Source organism: Papilio machaon, chromosome 10 (assembly GCF_912999745.1).
Source record: "Papilio machaon chromosome 10, ilPapMach1.1, whole genome shotgun sequence".
NCBI lineage: Eukaryota > Metazoa > Arthropoda > Insecta > Lepidoptera > Papilionidae > Papilio > Papilio machaon.
In genome coordinates, this window is record NC_059995.1 from 6,796,806 (window position 1) to 6,817,056 (window position 20,251).

Genomic DNA, 20,251 nt, shown 5'->3' on the forward strand with positions numbered 1-20,251 from the left:
GAAAACCTATGAAATTTATATAGTATTTTGTTATGAAAAAAGAGACAACATAAAGAAGAAATCAAACTTTTAATGGATAAATTTATGGACATTTAAAATATTTTTATTAATAAACTTCATATCCTGAATTTAAGGTGGCGACCCTAACCATGACGTTTCAATTTTGAATAAATTAAATTTCGAACGCTTCGTTTTTTTCGAGCTTTTTTGGCTTTAGAGATCGAAATGAGCTCGTTCGCGGCCAGTGTTATAATTTATTGTCGTTTTAAAAGGAGAATAGATTTTAGTTGTTTATAGTTCACCTTGAAATTTACTTTTAAGGTTATTAAATTAATACAACGTAGCCCAGTCATGCGTGTATTCACACAAATAAAATATTTATGACTATTAAATCAAATTTCATAAGTTATCTTTAAATGATTTTTATCTTAGAATGTTTTTTTGGTAAAGTCAAAGCATTTAAATACAAAAAGGTGAAACTCAAATATTCCTTGGGATTTGACTAGAAATATTTATTAATCTATTCTATTCTGTTGCTATTCTACATGTGTTCAGTTTTTGAGTTATTATAGCCACCATATGTTTTTATATATTTGTTTTGACTCTGAAAAAACCAGAGCTACAATTTTTTGCTATATTTTATACATATTTCCATATCTCCTTTCTTTAAGTGAACAGATGCTACATCATACATCATGTTTAGGGTCTTTGAGCTCCTTGATTCTGAACGTGCACGTCTAACACTTCACTTATCATGTAAAATAGTTTTTCCCCTTCGAAATTTTTACTAGTTTTAGTGAACGCCTAAACATTTCTCTTTAAGCTTGTGAACTTTTAACCGGGTCTTCTGCCGACCAGTTTTGCAATCGCTGCTCTACAACAATACAAGAGAACGTCTTCTTGTAATTTCCCTATCTCCACGCTTCCTTAAGAAGCTATCTACTTAAAGGTTGTGCCACACTAATGCGTTTTTAATCACATAACAGCACGGCAATAATTACACTCCGCCGTCGCCACCTGCCCGGTCATGATTGAGTCATTTCCAACGCCATCTCTTGTTAATGACACCTTTTTGCTTCAATATAAACGTTAATTTCGATTAAATATACGATGAGTGCGAAATTAAGTATATGATCAAAAATAACTTTAATGTACGTATATTTAATAAAAAAGTGTCTCACACGTCCGCGCTCATTTATTTATCACATTTAAAATACGTGAATATTTTATAATCAGCCAATCAGACCGATATTCGATCAATAAATTGCTCGTACACAGGACATGTTTATTAGCCACTAAGTACTTGATGAAATCCTTAATACATTATTTATTATATATTACAAGAAAGAACTTTCCTAAATTTTACTGATACGGTTTATTTTTTCTCCTTCTTTCCCTGTTGTTTATCACCAGTGACTTTATCGTACCGTTTATTTTAGAAAACAAATATTACAACGCTAGTTCAAATGTGATTTTGGTGTATGTTATTATGAACGTATTGTAGTACTCCTAACGATTTTTTCTGAAAGTGGTCCATTTTAAAAATCTAAATAAATTAAACCATTAAAAGAAATAAAAAAGACACGCTGTCTAATCAACGTCGTATAATATCTTATAATAGAACCTAAGAGAGTCAAAATATGGTCGCCGAATCAATTTCATTCACGCGAACGAATCATTAAAGTTGAATTAGAGCTATTTATGTGAGTTGTTCGGCGTGAGAACACCTCTCAGCCGCTCACTCATTCGTTCACTCACGATTGAACCAATGAGTCCATAAAAGCACATCTTCGTGGACTTTTTATAGCCAAAGTTTATAAAATTATGTGACCATCCGATTGTTAAAGGTTGTACCGAGTTGTTTGTGGTCAACATTTAAGTAGTTTTCAAGTATATTTTTTTTAATTATTGAGTTTTTTGTTTAATAAAATATTTTAAACCCATCATCACACTGAAACTATTTTTAGGGCTAGGTAGAGATTACGAATACTGTAAACAAAAGTGTAGTTGAGATTTTTTTTTTATTTCATCACAAATATTTCCATTCTTCGTTCCTTGGTTTCGTACAATCATGGTCACCCTACTTATTCTTCCAAATGACAATCTCGAGCGCGTTCTCATATTAATTTAGTGTGTGATACAACAGTGACAGAGCGGTAATGGCCAACAATTTATCGCCACGCCGCGTCGACTCGCCCAAACCTTGTTAAATACTTCAATGAACTTAACAAATTATTGATCACATCAACATAAATATGAAATAGATCAATATTTGACGTGTAATCAAATACTCAGAGTTAATGTGATACCTTGACATGCCTAAGTCCCGAATAATTCTTACTATATAAGGAAAATATAAACTTAAATTACATTTCATTTTACGTTATAAATTTAATGGTGAATATTTAAACTATTACAACAACGAAAGTTTAACTTTACACACTTTTTAAATCATTTAACATCCATGTATAAAATGGTTATATATCAATCTAATGCTATTATACAAAACTAGCTTTTACCCGCGACTCCGTCCGCGCGGAATAAAAAATAGAAAACGGGGTAAAAATTATCCTATGTCCGTTTCCTGGTTCTAAGCTACCTGCCCACCAACTTTCAGTCAAATCGATTCAGCCGTTCTCGAGTTATAAATAGTGTAACTAACACGACTTTCTTTTATATATATAGATATATATATATATATATATATATATATATATATATATATAGATAAGATTACTTCTCATGAAACATTTTTTACTTGACTTTAATGACTTTCCCTTCTGTACTTAAAAAAAAGTATTGTAATAACAAGCAAGTCTTTAAATAATAACATCCAACAACAACTCATCTTTGCTTCAATAACCATAGACAAGGAGTTAACAAATCAAAAGTAAAACAATAGGCGTTTGAGTCTCGCGCGCATGGTAGCCAGCTCTGTGTTGCCTCCCCCTCCTACATGTGACATGTTTATAGCGCCCTCTCTCTCGGAGTGACATGTTAATAAAGACACGCTCCGCCCCCAGAAAGCACCCTTTTTTACACCTTCATTGTGAGTGTCGATTGTGAACCTGTGGTTACTCAATCACTGAAAGAAACCTCTTCATAAAGGTTTCTTTTCGGTCTTAAAAAAGCCGAGCTTTTATTTTATTTAAATAGTAATAAAATATAATATAGAATCTTAGGAGATTATTTGAAATTTACCAATAATTATTCCAACTAAGCTCTAGTCTTGTAGTATATTTCACAATAATCAAATGGCGGGAATCAAACCCACGACCTGATGTGATGCGATCGTATGCCATTGGCTGTCGGTGTCTCAGTATACGGACTGTTCTTGATACTAAAGAAACTTTTACCACTTTTTTAGGACAAGAGTAGTTAAATTAATAAGACATTTTCCAGTTTTGCCTTTTCCTGATCATGGATTACGTTCAAATTTGGAAGGTTTTTATATAGCAAAGACGCCATATATGTATCTAATTACGCTGACATGTTCTTAAAGTGTTCTAAAATATAATTTAGAAAGGCACCGGGACATTCCCATACAAATGACGTCATCAATCATATATTTTCTGATAATTCTCCTCGCTTGTAATCACGTGTTACATTTCTATTAAGGCATTAATCTGTTCCGCGGAGGCGTGCGCTCGTTGCTCCTAACTATGTTTTAATTACAGCCTGCGAGAGACGGCTCAATGTTTGTTATAATTATAGAGTCCGCGCCGCCCGTGCTGCCTTTACACGAATTTAGAAAATCCAGTAACTTGAATGCTTAGTCCTTAATAACTTTCTACTCAGGAGGAAACTTTCTGACTTACAACTATTGTTATTTACTTGTATATAACTTTTCACAATCATCATCACATAATCATTTCAACCAGATAGATATGTATATGGAATTGTCAGTTATTATAGCGTATTTTTTCCTATACATTTTGAAGATTCTACTAGCAATATTGCTAATTATACACGTTGTAAGCAGGATCTATATTTACCCCTTTCATACATCTAAAACTTATAACAGTATGTTTTTGTATGAATGCTTAGGCAATCGTACTCACGATTACTGTCCTGTTCTCAGTGATTACTCGTTCAATAGTAGTTGATACTAAACGCGGCACCGCAGGGTCGAATTGACGCCTCCGTATTACCAACGCTTACGATTCAGAGCCGAGTTGTAATCGTAATTAGCTTCGAAATTAGCCCTCGAGTTACACACAGACCGCTTTAATTATCTAAATATTAAATAGCGTACAACGGAACGCGTTTTCCCGCTATATTTGAATTGCTTCATTACATTTGAATTTGGAATTGTTATGTTCGTTCTTTAAACACTTATGCCGTTATAACAACTTATTAACAAGCAGTAAATTATGACGTGATATTTTGGTATATTTTCGAATTAACCAACATTCCTTAAATTATTTAATTTTATAGCTTGTATCAACCCAAGTATACACAATAAGGTTAAAGTCCGAGAACCGATGCATCCTTCAATAATTTCCGCCAAGATTGATGCCTTGCAAACAACAACAATTTATGGCTAAGCTGAATAATTTAAATATTATCTAAGTGTTTTTAATTATCTTTTTTAATTAGTTCTTTGCAAATTTTAAGCTTACAGACTACACATAATTAGAATAGAACAACATACAAGGACCTGTTTCCCTTCACAATTAAATGTAGTCACGGTTTTCATGCAGGATTTACACATCTATTACCGCATGAGCTCTCTCGTATGCCTATGAATTATCAAATAACTCAAAAGGCATAACAACCGACAATTTGATGGCCCCGCGCCAGAGTCAAACGGCCGACATTAACGTAATTTACAGCGGCTAACTACCGCCGGATTGCGCGATAGTAAACTATAACACCTAAGCTATATCAATAAAAGCTATTAACATCGATCAGGGTAACTATCTGTCCCGAGGTATTGCTTCAAATTATGTTATACGCCCCGCCTGGCGCGATTCGCACGGCCCTAATGACGGCTCGCGGCGCAGCGCGGCGCCACTAGCGCCCAACATGGCCGCCAGAAGGCGCGAAACTCGCGACGCCAAATACATTCGATAATATCCTACAATAAAATGTATATTTGTATTTATCATTATAGATTGCAAAAGATGAAGCCATCTGTACATATTATCCAATTTGAAATGGAATCAGAATTTATGACAAATGAAACGTTATCAGATGCAAAGTAATTTAAAATTTAGTTAAAAATATGACTAGGTAACACTTACAGTTACTTGCAGTAATTCTGGAAAGAAACGAATACAATTATAATTAAAAGTAATTTTCTATATTTCGTCATACGTGCATACGTACTTCGAATATACTCGAGCTATCATTATGTGTATAATGTTGAATATGTACTAAGTAATAAGTATATGGCTTGCAAATCCTTGTTTTCATCTCCATAGGGCTACTACATACGTAGCTGCCGTTTCCATGGCAACGAGCTGTCGATAATCTATCCCTTTCACACTAATTGGTTGCTCTGCCCTCAGAATCCAATTAGTAGGGAGCGGTGTGGGTTATCCTGAATTTATTATGCGGCTCTCGTTAAGTTTGCCGACCTTTTTAATTGAAACATCGCGCGTAATTCGCAACTATATACCTAATGGTTGTGATTACACGGGGAACAGTTCAACTATAATCGAACCTAGATAAGCGAGAAGAATTAAGGGAAAAGTTCTATAAGCGAGAGTTACTATACTGTCCCCTTACATACGACCTCCATAAGCGTTCTCGCTTGAATTACAAAGATGTCACGGTCCCTTGGACTCTCGCTTATTCAGGTTTGACTATGTATTGTAATTTTTTAATAGTGCAGGCTCAGTTCCTTAAAATTATCTTATTGTAGTGAGTGACTGCTTATGCGATAAAGACTTTCTAAGTCACCACATTATCACACATTTGGATTAAACAGGAGTATGAAAACAAGTACTTTGACCTTACACTAAGCGATAAGTGCTGTATAAAATCAATGGTAATATATAAATGTCACATAATATTATGTGCGTAAAAATCAATAAAAGCACCAGTGAATGAAGTTGAAACAACGATAAAATTACATTAAACTGCATTAAAACAAAGTTAAGAAATTCCTTTTTTTTTTCGTTAGAAATGAGTGCCATCTAGCGTTGAGAAGCTTAATCTTTCGATAAAAAAGTAAGAAAGGCACTTGAAGTGCAACTACTTTAATATTTTTGTAAAGTACATACCTTTAATTAGTACTATTAGAACTAATAGATTTTTTCGCATTTAATTGGACTTCACATCGTCCAATTAATCATCGACAAGCGTTCGTTTATGGAGTTATATACTCTTTATCCGGTGGTCGCTGTCAACCAAACAGCAAATTAATGACAGTCATAAATTTAATATATTTATGGTTATGGTTGATGTTGATGGTCAAATTCGTATAGTCGATGAAGTGAAGTGTTGTGTTTAATTTTTTGGTGCTAAGCGTCGCATTTTCAATTTTCGTTCAAAATTTAAGTCTATGTTTATGTTTGCTAAAAGTCCATACTTAAATTCTAATAAAATTGTGAATATCGTTGAAAAATCTCAAAATGTAACACTTTATTTTCTTGACTATATTTTAAATTGACTTTTTATGGTAACGAAAGTCATGTTTTTTTCATTTTTAGGAGTTTCGTAGATTTAGCTACTATAGCATTACATCGTCGAAATGAAATGGAAGCCAGGATTAAGGTGTTTTCGGAGAAATGTGATCATGCGATCAATGATATAAATAAACTGAAAACACAGGTATTTGTTATTGTATCTACCTTCTATTATTTTACCTTAAAACTACTTAAATGTCTGCAAACTCCGACAAGCAGGCTAAATGTGCATTTTCAAAACATTAATGATTATAGTCAATACCATTTTCCTTTACTGTTTTTAATATAAACTTTAAAGGTAAGAAACTAAACTTAGTAGCTGTCACAACAATTAATATTTTTGAGTTTTCTATAATAATTGTAGTCATTACAAAGGAAGAATTACAAATAACAACACATGCTTGCAATCCAGAAGAATAGGCAGAGATTACGAATTTCCATTTGGCGCAGACTTAGCACACATCTGCCACATCCATACATTCATACATATATACATGTTTGCTCATCAGTTTCAGATGCTTGTAATATGCTGCTAAAGATAACTGTTTTCCATTTTTTAGGCACAGAACTTTGTCCATCACTTAAACTGTGACCCAGCAGATTTGAAAGAAAGATTCTTAAACTGCATGAAGAACCTTGATGAATTCACATATTTAATTACAGATTTCAACTTAGCTCTCAGTAAATTGGGTAAGGCAATTGTTATTTTGAAAACCAATGAAATTATATAAAGATTAGATTGTGTAAAGTTATTCGAATATAGAAATCTAAAGCACAGAATGTATGATTGTTATTTTTACCTATCATTTCCTCATAGCAATGGAGACTCAATAGATTTTTAGTATTGAAATTTTTATGTTCATGTTTGAATTCTTTTACTTGTTAGAAAAATTTAATTTATTTATTTTTCAGGGTCAAATACTAGTATAGAGCTAACTCCTGTTCATGATACATCCATTACTGCGTTACCGGCAAGATCATCCAGAATTTGTACTCCCTATAATCTTATTGATGTGTTGACGGAGCCCACACCTTCAACATCTAATGCATGTCCCAATCAGTGCCCATCTGAGAAGCCGCTACGTAAAAAACTGTCATCACAAGATCAAGTTCTTATTGCATTCTCAAGTCCAAGCCCTTCCAGTTCCTCTGGAAGTATAAATATTAAGAAAGAAACTACGGAAAAGGAGGTACAATGTGAACTTTTAGAAAAATCAAAAAATACTGCTGATGGTGAGTTTTTTTTTTAACTATTTAGCATTGTTTTATTTTCATTATATTGATAGGTCTTATGTATAACGTCTAAAGTACAAATTGATGATTTTTACTTTTTTATGTTAAAAGCTACCTCTTAGTTTAGTTTACAACATGCACTAAACACAAACACACATTTACAGCTGTTTTTTTTTTGCTAAAGTAAAAGGGCCTATGTGGCATCATTTCCCACATTAATTTGCACATTAGCCCTTATTCGTAGGAGGCATCAATATCTTACAATCTGTGAGAAACAATCTGAATATATAATTTAAAAATGTATTCCACAGATAAACAAATTTATTTGCTAATAATAAAATGTTTGCATTTAAAAAAAAAATTTTTTGGTCTAATTTATTAGCCATTTTGTAACTTGACACTTTATTTTGTATTATACAAAGTAATCTCTTTGTACCTATTAGAAATACTGTTGATGTAATTCTTTTTATAAAAATTATGCAATATTTTGCATGAAATACAAATGCATGAAATTTGGTTTCAGATGAATCTTCACCAATAAAGTGTTTCAACTTGCCCGCACAGACTATACTGTCAACAGACCAGGAGTATTCTGCAAAAATATTGAGTGTTGACGGTGTCTCTTTCTGGGTTACTACAGAAAATTATAATGAACTCTATAAGTAAATAAACACATTATTGTCTTACAAACTAATCTGGTCTAGTGTATTTGTTTTGTCACAAAATATATAAAACCTATTTTGGTACAGAAAATAACACAAGACAAATATAGTCTGACAAAAATCTTGTGACTATTTTTTTAATGGCCGTGTTTTGTTTTTAATGTTTATTTTATTTAAAAGTTTAAATTGCTAATGTAATTTTTACTTAATTTCAGCTTACTACTTGAAATGAGTGAATATTACAAGACAAACTTCATAGAGCTAACGCCTAATGAAGTGAAATCACTAACATATTGCGCTTGCTATGATCATAAGAGAGACAAGTTTTTCCGAGGACTCTTCATTAGACTTAATGAGGTAAGTTTTAAATAACTATTAAGAATATGAGCATCAAGTATTTAATTAAACTCTTAAAGATTACAATTTGCCAGATTATAACTATGAAGCCTAAGTGATTGAAAGTTAGGGATGTAAATTCCTTCTTAATCTTACAATCCAGCACAAGTCTATTCTACAAGTCCGCACTGAATCTGTCACTGATCAGTGGCCTCTCTGAGTAGATTTATTATGACTATTGGAATGCTTGGCTCACTATCAAGTGATTCTGAATTAAGTCATAGAGAATGATGTTCGATTATTTTTTTCCACCTAACGAAAAGAGTTACATCTCGTATAGGTTATTTAATAGATATGACCCTTGAGTCAATTTTCTTCTTAATTTTGTTTTTTTTTTAATATCAGGAATCAAACGCAAATTACGTGGAAGTATTTTTAGTAGACACTGGGGAAGTGCTCGTGACCTCTTTGGTGAATGTGCAGCCGTTGCCGCAGAATTTCTGCAAATACCCACCATTTGCACGGTGCTGCTATCTAGCTGGGGTAAGTAGGAAAGTCCTCTATTCACTATGATCATCCCAATTCCGAAATTAATTAAATGGTTGGTTAGGGAAGTATGATGTTAACATTTCATTGAATTTTATTTATTAGGCAGTCTGCAGCGGACATTGAATATGCCTTGCTCGTAGAATTAGTAATATTAAGACAATTTGTAGTACTTATAATGTTGTTTGTAATATAAATATTAGTAAGAATAAATAATAATAATAAACTTCTTATTACCATAGAAATTAACAAAATTTTAAAACACAATAATTTACAATGTTTAGTAATGGCAAAATGGGGTGGCTCAGCTTCACCAACACCGGTCAGGATACAGTGCCGCGCTGGTTTTCAGCCACCCCTTCTTCCCAAGATGATAAAGGGAGAATATATAGTCGATGGTCGCGAAATTTTTTTTTTATATCATAAGGTGCAAACGAACAAACGGCCACCTGGATTCGCCGCAATAGCGAGGCGACCGTTGCCCATAGACATCCGCAAATGCAGATGCGTTGCCTACTTTTAATCAACGGAGAAGGGGACGCACAGAAAGAGGACATTTCTCCTTCCTATGCGTCCCCTTCTCCGCCAAATCCACTTCCCCTTCCCATCCTTTCCTGATAAGAAAAGGGTGGGAAAGAAAAGAGGACTAAAATTAGGCATCCGGTACCTCACTCATCAGACTGTACGCGGGATTGTTTCCATTTCACGTCTGTCTTCTGTGTGGTCGTGGTGTTGCACCGGGAGAGGCCAATTCGTGCACCCAACAAATATTGTTGTTGCGGGATCTACCACTGTTAAATATGCATTTTCTTTTTTTTTAGATTGAATTCTTGGTTTGTAATGAAAACGACTATGTAGATAAGTTGGAAAATGTTCTCAGGCAGTTTGTTAATAAACATTGCACCATTATTGTTGATGATAAGTAAGTATTTACTTTTTAAATATTGCTGTTAAAACTCTTGTTATCTCTCTCATTCTCTATGACTATGATAATAATAGATATATGTTGTAATTCATGTCTTTGGATAGTGGAAACTCAAAGTAATATAATTTGATTCCAGTTCATCGGAAGCACTGGGGGTGTTTGTGAGGATGTTGCCTTCGGGGACTTATCTCAGTCATCTGTTAATTGATCAAGGATTGGCTTATGAAAGTAATTAATATTATTTTTTTCATGAAAGAAGTAAAATATGTTAAGATTTTTTTTTTTTTTTGGAGTTGATTAAGTTAAAAATACGAATATTTAAACAATGCGGTATTTTTTATCATTTTTGTTGATAAGCAATTTTAGTTTAGTTAGCTCTTAATTAAATGGCGACAAACCATATTTAAGCTCTCAAATAATTTTTATGCAAATATTTTTCTAATATCAATTTTTTTAGTTTTCTAGTTCATTTTTTGCAAATTAAGTTGAAAGATGCGACCGTTTTAATTTACAAAAAAACATTATATAAGCTTAATTCATTTACTATATTCTTCTGACAATTTCCTTCAACAGTAGTTGATGAGAAGTCACCGTCGGAAGTGAAGATTGAGAAAGGTCCTCCGGAGCTGGTGGACCCGGAGTGTGACATCAATGACTGCCCTGAATTTGAAGACCCGCTTGAAGCAGTCACGGTATTACTTTTTTATACTACCCAAATTACTTTGATAATTTTTTTCTAGTGAACCAAAGATACAGTAGAATTTTTTTGAACCAACAAAAGTGTCTTTTATGTAAATACTAGCTGTCGCCCGCGACTCCGTCCGCGCGCAGTTAAAAAATGGGGGGTGGGGGGTTATGAAAAATAGATTTTGGCCGATTCTCAGACCTACTGAATATGCTCACAAAATTTCATGAGAATCGGTCAAGCCGTTTCGGAGGAGTACGGGAACGAACATTGTGACACGAGAATTTTATATATTAGATGTCATGTATGTATGTATGTCAATTCCATTGAGAAATGCAGCCAAATCACGTATCGATTTTAAAAGAGAGATGTTTAATCGATTTTAAAGAGTGAAATATCATTCGATATCAATTTTTCTCCTGAGTATGATAAAAATGCAGTCAAACTTATTTATTTTTAAATTAATAACTAGTTATCTTCCAGGGCTATCACAATCGAGATGAGATAGACATCTGCAAGCATTATAAGGGCGGACCGGAGAAGACTTGCTTCAAAGGGGCGCGATGCACAAAAAAACACATTCTCAAACATCCTGGTATGAAAAAAAAACAACTTTTAAAATACTTAAAATTATATAAAAATATAAACTACAGGTAAGACTAAAATGTTTAGTAAAGACTAGCTGTGGCCCGCGACTTCGTCTGCGCGTAATAAAAAAAATAACTTAACAAGTAGTCTATATGTTCTGCCAGACTATGTTTTATATCTGTGCCAAATTTCATTAAGCTCCGTTGAGCCGTTCCGGAGATACCTTCAAACAAACAAACATCCGTCCATCTAAACTTTCGCATTTATAATTTTAGTAAGATGTATAGATTAAAAGACATTCACAGCTAAAATACTCCTTTGTATAACTACAAATATTATTTCCTTTGAACCCTATCCAAGTATTTGTGTCCCGGGTAAATCTACTTATATATATATTTCTCTTTGTATTTGGCCGCTATTTTACATCATATATGTAAAATACGCACAATACACATACGCAAATTTGCGTACACGTACGAGCTTGTGCGTGCATGTACGTTCGTATATTTGTGTACACATGTCATTGAGTTTGTTGTATATAAATGTGTGCGTTTAAAAATCTCAGTAAATAAAAAAAATATTATTTATTGCGTGTGTGTGTGTAGCGAGTTGCTTATTAACTATGTTTAGACTGGGGTTGTTGACCATCTTAAAAACCCGCAAAATTTTTGGTTTGCCCTAGTATAGACTTGAAATAGAGGTGTTTATAAATCTATATATATAAAAGAAAGTCGTGTTAGTTACACTATTTATAACTCAAGATCGGTCGAACTGATTTAGCTGAAAATTGATGGGGAGGTAGCTTAGAACTAGGAGACGGACATAGGAACTTTTTTATCTTGTGTGCATTTTATTATTCCACGTGGACGAAGTCGCGGGTAAAAGCCATTTTCAATATTTGTTTTTATATAAGTAAACAATAAAAATGTTGAAAAAAGACTGAATTTCATAACTACCAGATTTAAATTGCTCAAAAAAAAATGCTTACAATAATGACTGCGGTCTGTTAAAATCATTAGAAAAACACAAATTTCAACTAGATATATTTTTTTAAGTATGACATGGAGATTCAGATCTATACAGATAAATAACGGAGTATATAATATTTGTGACAGAGGGATGGACACTGGACCGTGTGGCTGTAGCTGGCAAGTGCTTGCCGCTGCCGCTACCAGCACCTGGTGCCTGGCTGCAGGTCTACGTGTGTCATGTCGTACACTACGACCGTTTCTACGTCCAGATACCGCAGGAATCACACAAAGGTACAGAACAAACATATGTGTCATCCTTTCTGTGTGCCTTTTCGATTAAAAATAGACAACTTATCCGCAATATCAGATGTCTATGGTATTTCTGTTTGCTTGTTTGCCGCCATGTAATATAAAAAAATGTTTGTACAGTCCGACAAAGTTATCTGATCAAGTATAAGTGGCGCTGTCATTGCAATAAGTTCTGTCAGAAAGTTCAGACATGGAAAATAAGATTAAAGACTTGCAAGGAAACTATTTTTTTGTGACTGTAGTCCCTAAGTGGCGACATCTTCCCGGAGCTGGAGGTGTCTTTATTTCCAGAGGGGAATGCTTTATGTATACTCCGTGTCTCGGGGTAGATAAGGTAGTTATGTGAGATTCTCTCCCCAAATACCCACTAAACCCCTCTGTTCTCTTAAGGCCTGTGGCGCGCCACGGGATCACATTAGTTTGCAACCGCAACGCCCCACTGAGGCTTTAAATAGCCTGACGTAGATGGCTCATAGCCTAACCTACAAACATTGTCTAGGGGGCGTTTATGTGCTAATATAATTTAGTTCCAATTTTCAAGTTTGTCTCAAGAAATTTGTAGGAAGAATAAAAAAATGTTTCTGTTAGTGGAGACGTCTAGTTTCGGCGTGGTGCTGCCTCCGAGCTCGCTGGAGGCTCTCGTGCGAGATATGAACAGTCCCGCCTCCCGCATGGCCTACAAACCTCTCAAGGTAACGTATGCTGCTGTCTATTCACCATATCTAGTCAACATTTATAAAATAAGAACCCTAAAATATTTAACTGTGATATCTCTTTCTGTAAGTTAATAATTTTTCATTAAAATATCAGTTAAATTTGACAAAATCATTCAAAAGCGTCAAACAAAGCTCATCATCTCCGTGACCTTGTCCCACTTATGTAGGGTCGGTTCACCAGGTTTCAGTCCTCCAAATCAATCTGTCTGCCATCATCTCCATTGTCATTCCCTTCTTGATTATATCATCTTTCACACAATCCATTTATCTTATATATAAAATTCTCGTGTCACAGTTTTCGTTCCCGTACTCCTCCGAAACGGCTTGACCGATTCTCATGAAATTTTGTGAGCATATTCAGTAGGTCTGAGAATCGGCCAACATCTATTTTTCATACCGCTATTAAGTTTTTTTTAACTGCGCGCGGACGGAATCGTCGGCGACAACTAGTAAAGCTATAAAGTAAATTATTTGACATGTATAATTTGTCAGAAAGTTTGATATAGTATTGTCAAATGTGGTAGTGTATTGTGTGCAGATGGCGCCGGCTCTGGGAGAGCTGGTAGCTGCGCTGTACCCGGCTGATGAGAAGTGGTACCGCGCCCGCGTCGTCTCCTCCACCAGGGTGGACCAAAACATTGAAGTATGTTCCTGTTTAGTTTATTTTGTCATTTAAAATTAAGGAAATTTTATGTTAAAAGAAGAAAATTGATACATTGACAGGGGGTGGTACTGAGTTATTGTAATTTAGTTTCAATTATACCCACCATAATATGACTGTTATAGTTAATTTTGTTTTTTTTTTTGTTTTTTTGTGTGTCAGGTGGTGTACATCGACTACGGTAACACGGCGTGGGTGCTGGAAGATGGTGTGCGGCAGCTGGCACCTCGGCACTGGGCGCTGCCGGCGCAGGCTGTGCCGTGCTCGCTGGCCGGCGTGCGCGCTCGCACTCAGCTCAGCCGCGACTGGGCGGACGCGCGCGCACTACTCAGCGCACTCATCGCAGATAAGACAATCTCAGCACGCGTCATGTAAGATAAAAAAAATCTTATAAATTAATATTAATCTCTATAAATGTTTTGCGAACTGGTTAAAGAATTACTTAACGAATAGAACCATGTGAATTCTAACCAAAGACAGTGTTTGAGCTTTATCAGAAGCAAATGTAACAGGATAAATATAACTAACTAGCTTTTACCCGCGACTCCGTCTGTGCGGAATAAAAAAATCCATCAATTTTCATCTAAATCAGTTCGACCGATTTTGAGTTATAAATAGTGTAACTAACACGACTTTCTTTTATATATATAGATATATAGATGAATACCCGAAATGCTTGAAACAATTTTGTAATATCTAGTTTTTTTTTTATCCAGTTCCCGGGATTACGACGGCATGGCTCTAGAGCTGTTCGACAGTGAGGGCGACAGCATCGCGGAGCGGCTCGCTGAGAGCAAACTGATTGAAGTCACAGAGTACGCCATTTGCGACGACAGCGCCGCAAAGCAGCGCGTCGTAGTGCCGTAAACGTACAACATAGTATAGACAAGATGACACTAGAGGCCCTTAAATTATCTGTAATACAACCATAGACAAGATAACATTAGTGAGACACATATTCAGTGACACATGTTGTCATCGCTCTAATTATTTTTGAAAATACAGAAACAATGTGTACAAATATCATAGCAGACGATACCTTTAATAACATTATCTGTAATTCAATCATAGACAAGATAATAATCACTTGTAACTCTAAATTGTTTATATTTGTTATACATAGATAAGACAGCATTTATTCGAAAGTATGTATTGTTTAATAGATTCGAACCCAGGACCTGCAGATTGCAAGTCAAATGCTTAATCCCTGAGCCACCTACGTTCATCTAAGAACGAACGACAAATCTATGAAACGTGATTGTTTTTTGTGCGTACTTTTTATTACAACATTACCTCATTGACAGTGCATTATATATTAATTTAAATTCAATCATAAATAATTGTTCCTGTTGTTCTTGTTATTAAATTAAGTGATATTTAGAATAACGTTTCACGTTATAAATAAGTCTACTAGTTTTAATTTAGTGTTTTAGCAGACAATGTTATTTATCCATGTTTATAATAAATATTAAGAAAGTAGAATGACACTAAAAAAAATCGAATAATTTGGTTTGTTATGTCACATCACTAGTCTTTTGACAGCTGTCAAATTTTATATTCTGTATCGACTGTGCTATTTAACAACTTTTATAAATTTTTGAAATAAGTAGAAAGTAATTATTGTGACCTTATTTTTCTTTTGTTGTGTTTTTATTTTTGTTTGATGCAGACAAGCTGTTAAATTGATTTGTCAAGATTATAATTTTTTTAGTTTAGTTAGTCTTTTTTACCAATGAAATAGGTTGATAATGTGAAAGAACTGATTTTTTTAGTTAGAGTTGATTTGACATTAAAAATACCAAGTAATTCCAAAATAAGGGAAGCATTTTTTTAAATAAATTTGTTTTTTTTTTACTTTATTAATTGTGCACAAAAATTATAAGTATGTGATTAAACGTTCAGAAATAATGTTAATAAAATCGAGATTTAAAAAATATTTCCGTTTTGTATTTTTTATTTGAAATTGTAAAATATACATTTTTTACAAAACGAAAAAACATTTCATTTCAAATAACGTTTACTTTTAAAATTCGGAAGTTTTTGTCAACTGCATATTATTGTGAATAAGCAAAATTCTCTTCAGTTATTCTTATACAAAGGGAAAACAATGGTTTTTGTCAACACGAACAAAATTCACTCGACTATTTCACCATAAACTTTATGATAAGGAAGGAAAAGCATTCAATTTTTTTTATAAGTGATTTAATAAATATTCCCAATTATCTTCATTTACAAGAAACAATAAATACAATAATTTATCAGACTCCATGGAGATTCAAATTGTAATACAATTTTGTTACTAACTCTTAATATTAACATGTTAATTAAACTATCCACAATTATAAGTAAATAAACTGTTGGTTTTGACTGCTGTGACACTTGTTTTGACGCATATTTTAATCCCTTTAATTCTCCGAGAAAAACAGAGACAATATCAATAAAAATTTCAACGCAGTCAATACCTACAGTAAAATCTACACTACGAAAACTAAATTCAATAACATCACAGATGTTTTTTAATACAAATAATGCCAATGTTGGAAGTAAGTGGATTTGATACTTGTATTACATACTGTCATCCCTCACATACAATATCAAGTATTAAAACAAGTATCAAGTTGTTGATCAATAAATCCATGTAGAATTGTAGAAGTTTATGATAACACACATCAGTGAAAACTATAAATAGGTTTCGAAATATTTGACTAAAGCATTAAGCAAATTTCACACACAGCTTTTTTCAAGACAACCAAATTTTAAATTATTTTATGATATGACTAACATGATAACATGTGAAGGTAAGTACTAGGGGTTACAAATAACACATTTCTATTAGTAAAATCTAGTCATAAATACAAAGTTATGATAATAAGAATAAGTGACGGGATCTCCATATTAGATTTTACTTTATTTATCGGAGAGGTTGATATATCCTGCTAAAATGTTCATATTGAATGATCCGGTTTCAGTTTGAACATTTTCAAATGAAAGTGAAAGAAAAACTATGACAATTAAGTTACTCACAATTATCTTTGGTATTTAAATAGCAATTCAATAATTGTATAATAGTGTTAACAATATTATAGAACAGATTTTAAGACAATCTTTACTAAGATGTTTTTAAAACAATTATCATTAACTAATCTATATCTATGGCAAGCTTAAAAACAGCAACATTGTCATGAATGGCAATAATAATTATTATTTTTCTATAAATATTTAACAAGTATTTACCATGCCGGACAAACAGATTCTTTCCTATAAATAGCACAGATTAATGTTCTGTCATAAATAACTTTGGCAATTCAGACTCTAAACGTATAACTCGTACAACAGAGGTTAATTCCCAATTATCGTAAGGATTAGAGTTCTTTGGTGTGTATGACTCTGGTGCTATAAATGTACTGTAGTATGAAATGATTTCATTAGATCGGTCACCATCCAAGTCGGCGATCTTCAATGATTGCTCCTGGTATTCAAGGTCGGGTTGACACAGTGGTATTGGCAAGTTGTTCATAGACTCACGAACGCATATCTGTATTATGTCTGTCTGGCTCACATTGACATTATGAATCTGTTTCTTATCAAATGACACCAGAACAATTCTCTCGGAAATGTCATGAGCTGTAAAGTTAGTATACTTTATAAATGAAGAGAGTGAAGCCACATTTATCATTGGGCGATAGTAAAAAACATTTTTCGGGCTTTGGTTTTGCATGTTGTATCTTACTTCATCAACTTTGCGTGCACCATTTGCTAAATGGGCACTATTCCACTGTCATAATTTTAATACAAAACCGCGTATTGAGTTTGGGAAAGAAAATGAACTTGGGGTCATTGCAAACACATGGTTTGCAGTGTATTCCCAAGTAACATTATTGGTACCATTTTGTTCTAACACCAAAGTCAGGTTCACTCGGCAAGAGTTTGGACACTCCCCTTCATTCTCAACTATAAGTTTTCCCGGTCCATTACTAAATACATTTCTAGTGTTGCCTATATTCTTCTTTAAGCTTAAATTTGCTTTTTTTGGTATAGGTACATCACTACCATGATTTGCTGATAATTTTTTAAGTAAATGGGGATACAGAATTTGTCTTACAGCTTCAGCTGGCCCATTTTTACACAAATATGTTATGAAAGTTGCTTCTGGTAACAGTTTAACAGATGTGCATTCTGGTATAATCAATGGTCCACCGATAATGTTACCATTGGCACCAGAAATCAGCAGCAGTTCATTGTGGTTTGTATTAGGGTAGACTGTACCTATTGTTAACAAATCTAAAACTCCATCACTGTCCGTATCATTTACAATAATAGGAAAGTCAATTGCAGCTATATCAGTGGAGATATTTCCATTTTTATTAACATGCCAATAATGTGTCCCAGAGAGAGCATTCAATGTTGCTAACAAACCCTCAGTGCCGGCCACTAAACAATCTTTTTGTCTATCTTTGTTCACATCAATTAGATTACAATTTATTTGTGTTGGTATTCTTTTTTCTCTAGTAAACCATCCAACCTCCCCAGTATTGCCAACAATAAGTAATACTCCATTAACATTGTCATTGTTATTAAATCCTTCATGTTTCATATGGTTGCCTCGGTAGATAAAGATTAAATTCTTTGTTTTCGGTACAGCACCATTGACAACTTGAATTGCGCCAGACAGCTCTAAGTCGTAATAAGGTAATTCCCAGCCAGCAGATTTATCACGCCACTGGTTATTTTGACAGTTCCCAACATTCGAACAAGGAATGCCCCATAAAAAGAATATTACTGTAAAGATGCACAGAAATATTGATGCCACAAACGCGCAACGCCGTGGCAAAGACATTTTATTAGAGGCATCTGATTGAAGAAAACTTACGTTGTCCATTGTACTCTCCAATGTGTTGGCGTTGGTATTTAAGTCATCCATATCGCTGTTACTGTAATTTTTGGAAGATTGTAAGCCACTATTGTATTCCAAGTTGTTGCAGCTATCCGTAGCTCTAATACGAACTGCATTTTCCCCTTTTTGATCGTCCTCAGATTCTGTATCCGATAATGTTTGTTTCAAAGGTGCATAATTAGCGCCGTTTCCATTTGCTGACATGGTTTTTACTACAGAAAATTCTTACATAAATACTTCTTCTTACTGTAATTGTTTTAATCTCATGATTCCGCGTAAAAGGAATGACCACTTATATCTAAATAAAATCAATAACAACGCAATGTCAAACTCAATCTAATTGAAACGGCTGTAGTGATGTAGATGTACCGTCAAAATGTTCGGTATCGATTTTGAAAATCTTGAAATCGATTTGCGATGAAAAATTGTTAGGAATTTGCATATAAAATGATTTGTCAATATGTTTCATGAACTACTAGCTGTCGCTCGCTCAGATTCTTAATTAGTAGCCTTTGTGTTCATCCAGAAATTTTGCACAGATGTAGGACAGTCTGGAACACATGGGCTTCTTATTTTTTTTTTTAATTCCGCTCGGACAGTGTCGCGGGCAAAAGCTAGTACAACTCTAAAAACTATTAAGGTCAACAAATAAGTTTCATCAGGTTTCATCGAACTGAAAAACATTGTTTGATGTATTTAGTATCATATCTTACTTTTTTTTAAGGCCAGCTGAATGTCGGCATCTAAATGCTTTTGCTGCATTTTATCCAACTGCTGCTGCTTTTTTACCACTAATATTGTTATGATTTTTTGACGATTTAATGTAGTATGTAAATAAAATACGTCAAAGAACATTAGGTTAGGGTTTGTTGAATAGTTGTATGACAATGAAACAATAAGTTTATAGGCATAATGTATATTTTTATTTTTTTGTGTATAAATTATTTGCAGTTCTTTTTAATATGTTATCTCTACAATGTTTCTAAACACATTTTCTATTATGTCACACTTATTCAATTGGTGCTTTATCCTTGAATGGTAAAAAAATAAATTGGTCGAGTAATCTAACAATCACTCGACGACTCTAGCC

The 20,251-nt window shown here is 33.8% G+C and overlaps 2 protein-coding genes across 2 annotated transcripts; one reads left to right on the forward strand and one right to left on the reverse strand.

The window, feature by feature from the left end:
* The first annotated feature begins 6,426 nt into the window (after window positions 1-6,426).
* On the forward strand, window positions 6,427-15,593 carry LOC106718013 (tudor domain-containing 6-like). The gene is made up of 16 exons (XM_045679680.1): window positions 6,427-6,583; window positions 6,660-6,780; window positions 7,196-7,325; window positions 7,548-7,868; window positions 8,392-8,530; window positions 8,746-8,887; window positions 9,272-9,409; window positions 10,234-10,334; window positions 10,474-10,565; window positions 10,911-11,029; window positions 11,506-11,617; window positions 12,726-12,872; window positions 13,479-13,582; window positions 14,145-14,249; window positions 14,430-14,638; window positions 14,984-15,593. Coding segments are annotated over exons 1-16 (2,133 nt in total). The 5' UTR covers window positions 6,427-6,581; the 3' UTR covers window positions 15,135-15,593.
* A 2,125-nt stretch (window positions 15,594-17,718) lies between these two features.
* LOC106718084 (protein FAM234B) lies at window positions 17,719-19,491 on the reverse strand. The gene has a single exon (XM_014512085.2). The coding sequence runs from the start codon at window positions 19,363-19,365 to the stop codon at window positions 18,046-18,048; it is 1,320 nt and encodes a 439-aa protein (XP_014367571.2). The 5' UTR covers window positions 19,366-19,491; the 3' UTR covers window positions 17,719-18,045.
* Window positions 19,492-20,251: the final 760 nt, after the last annotated feature.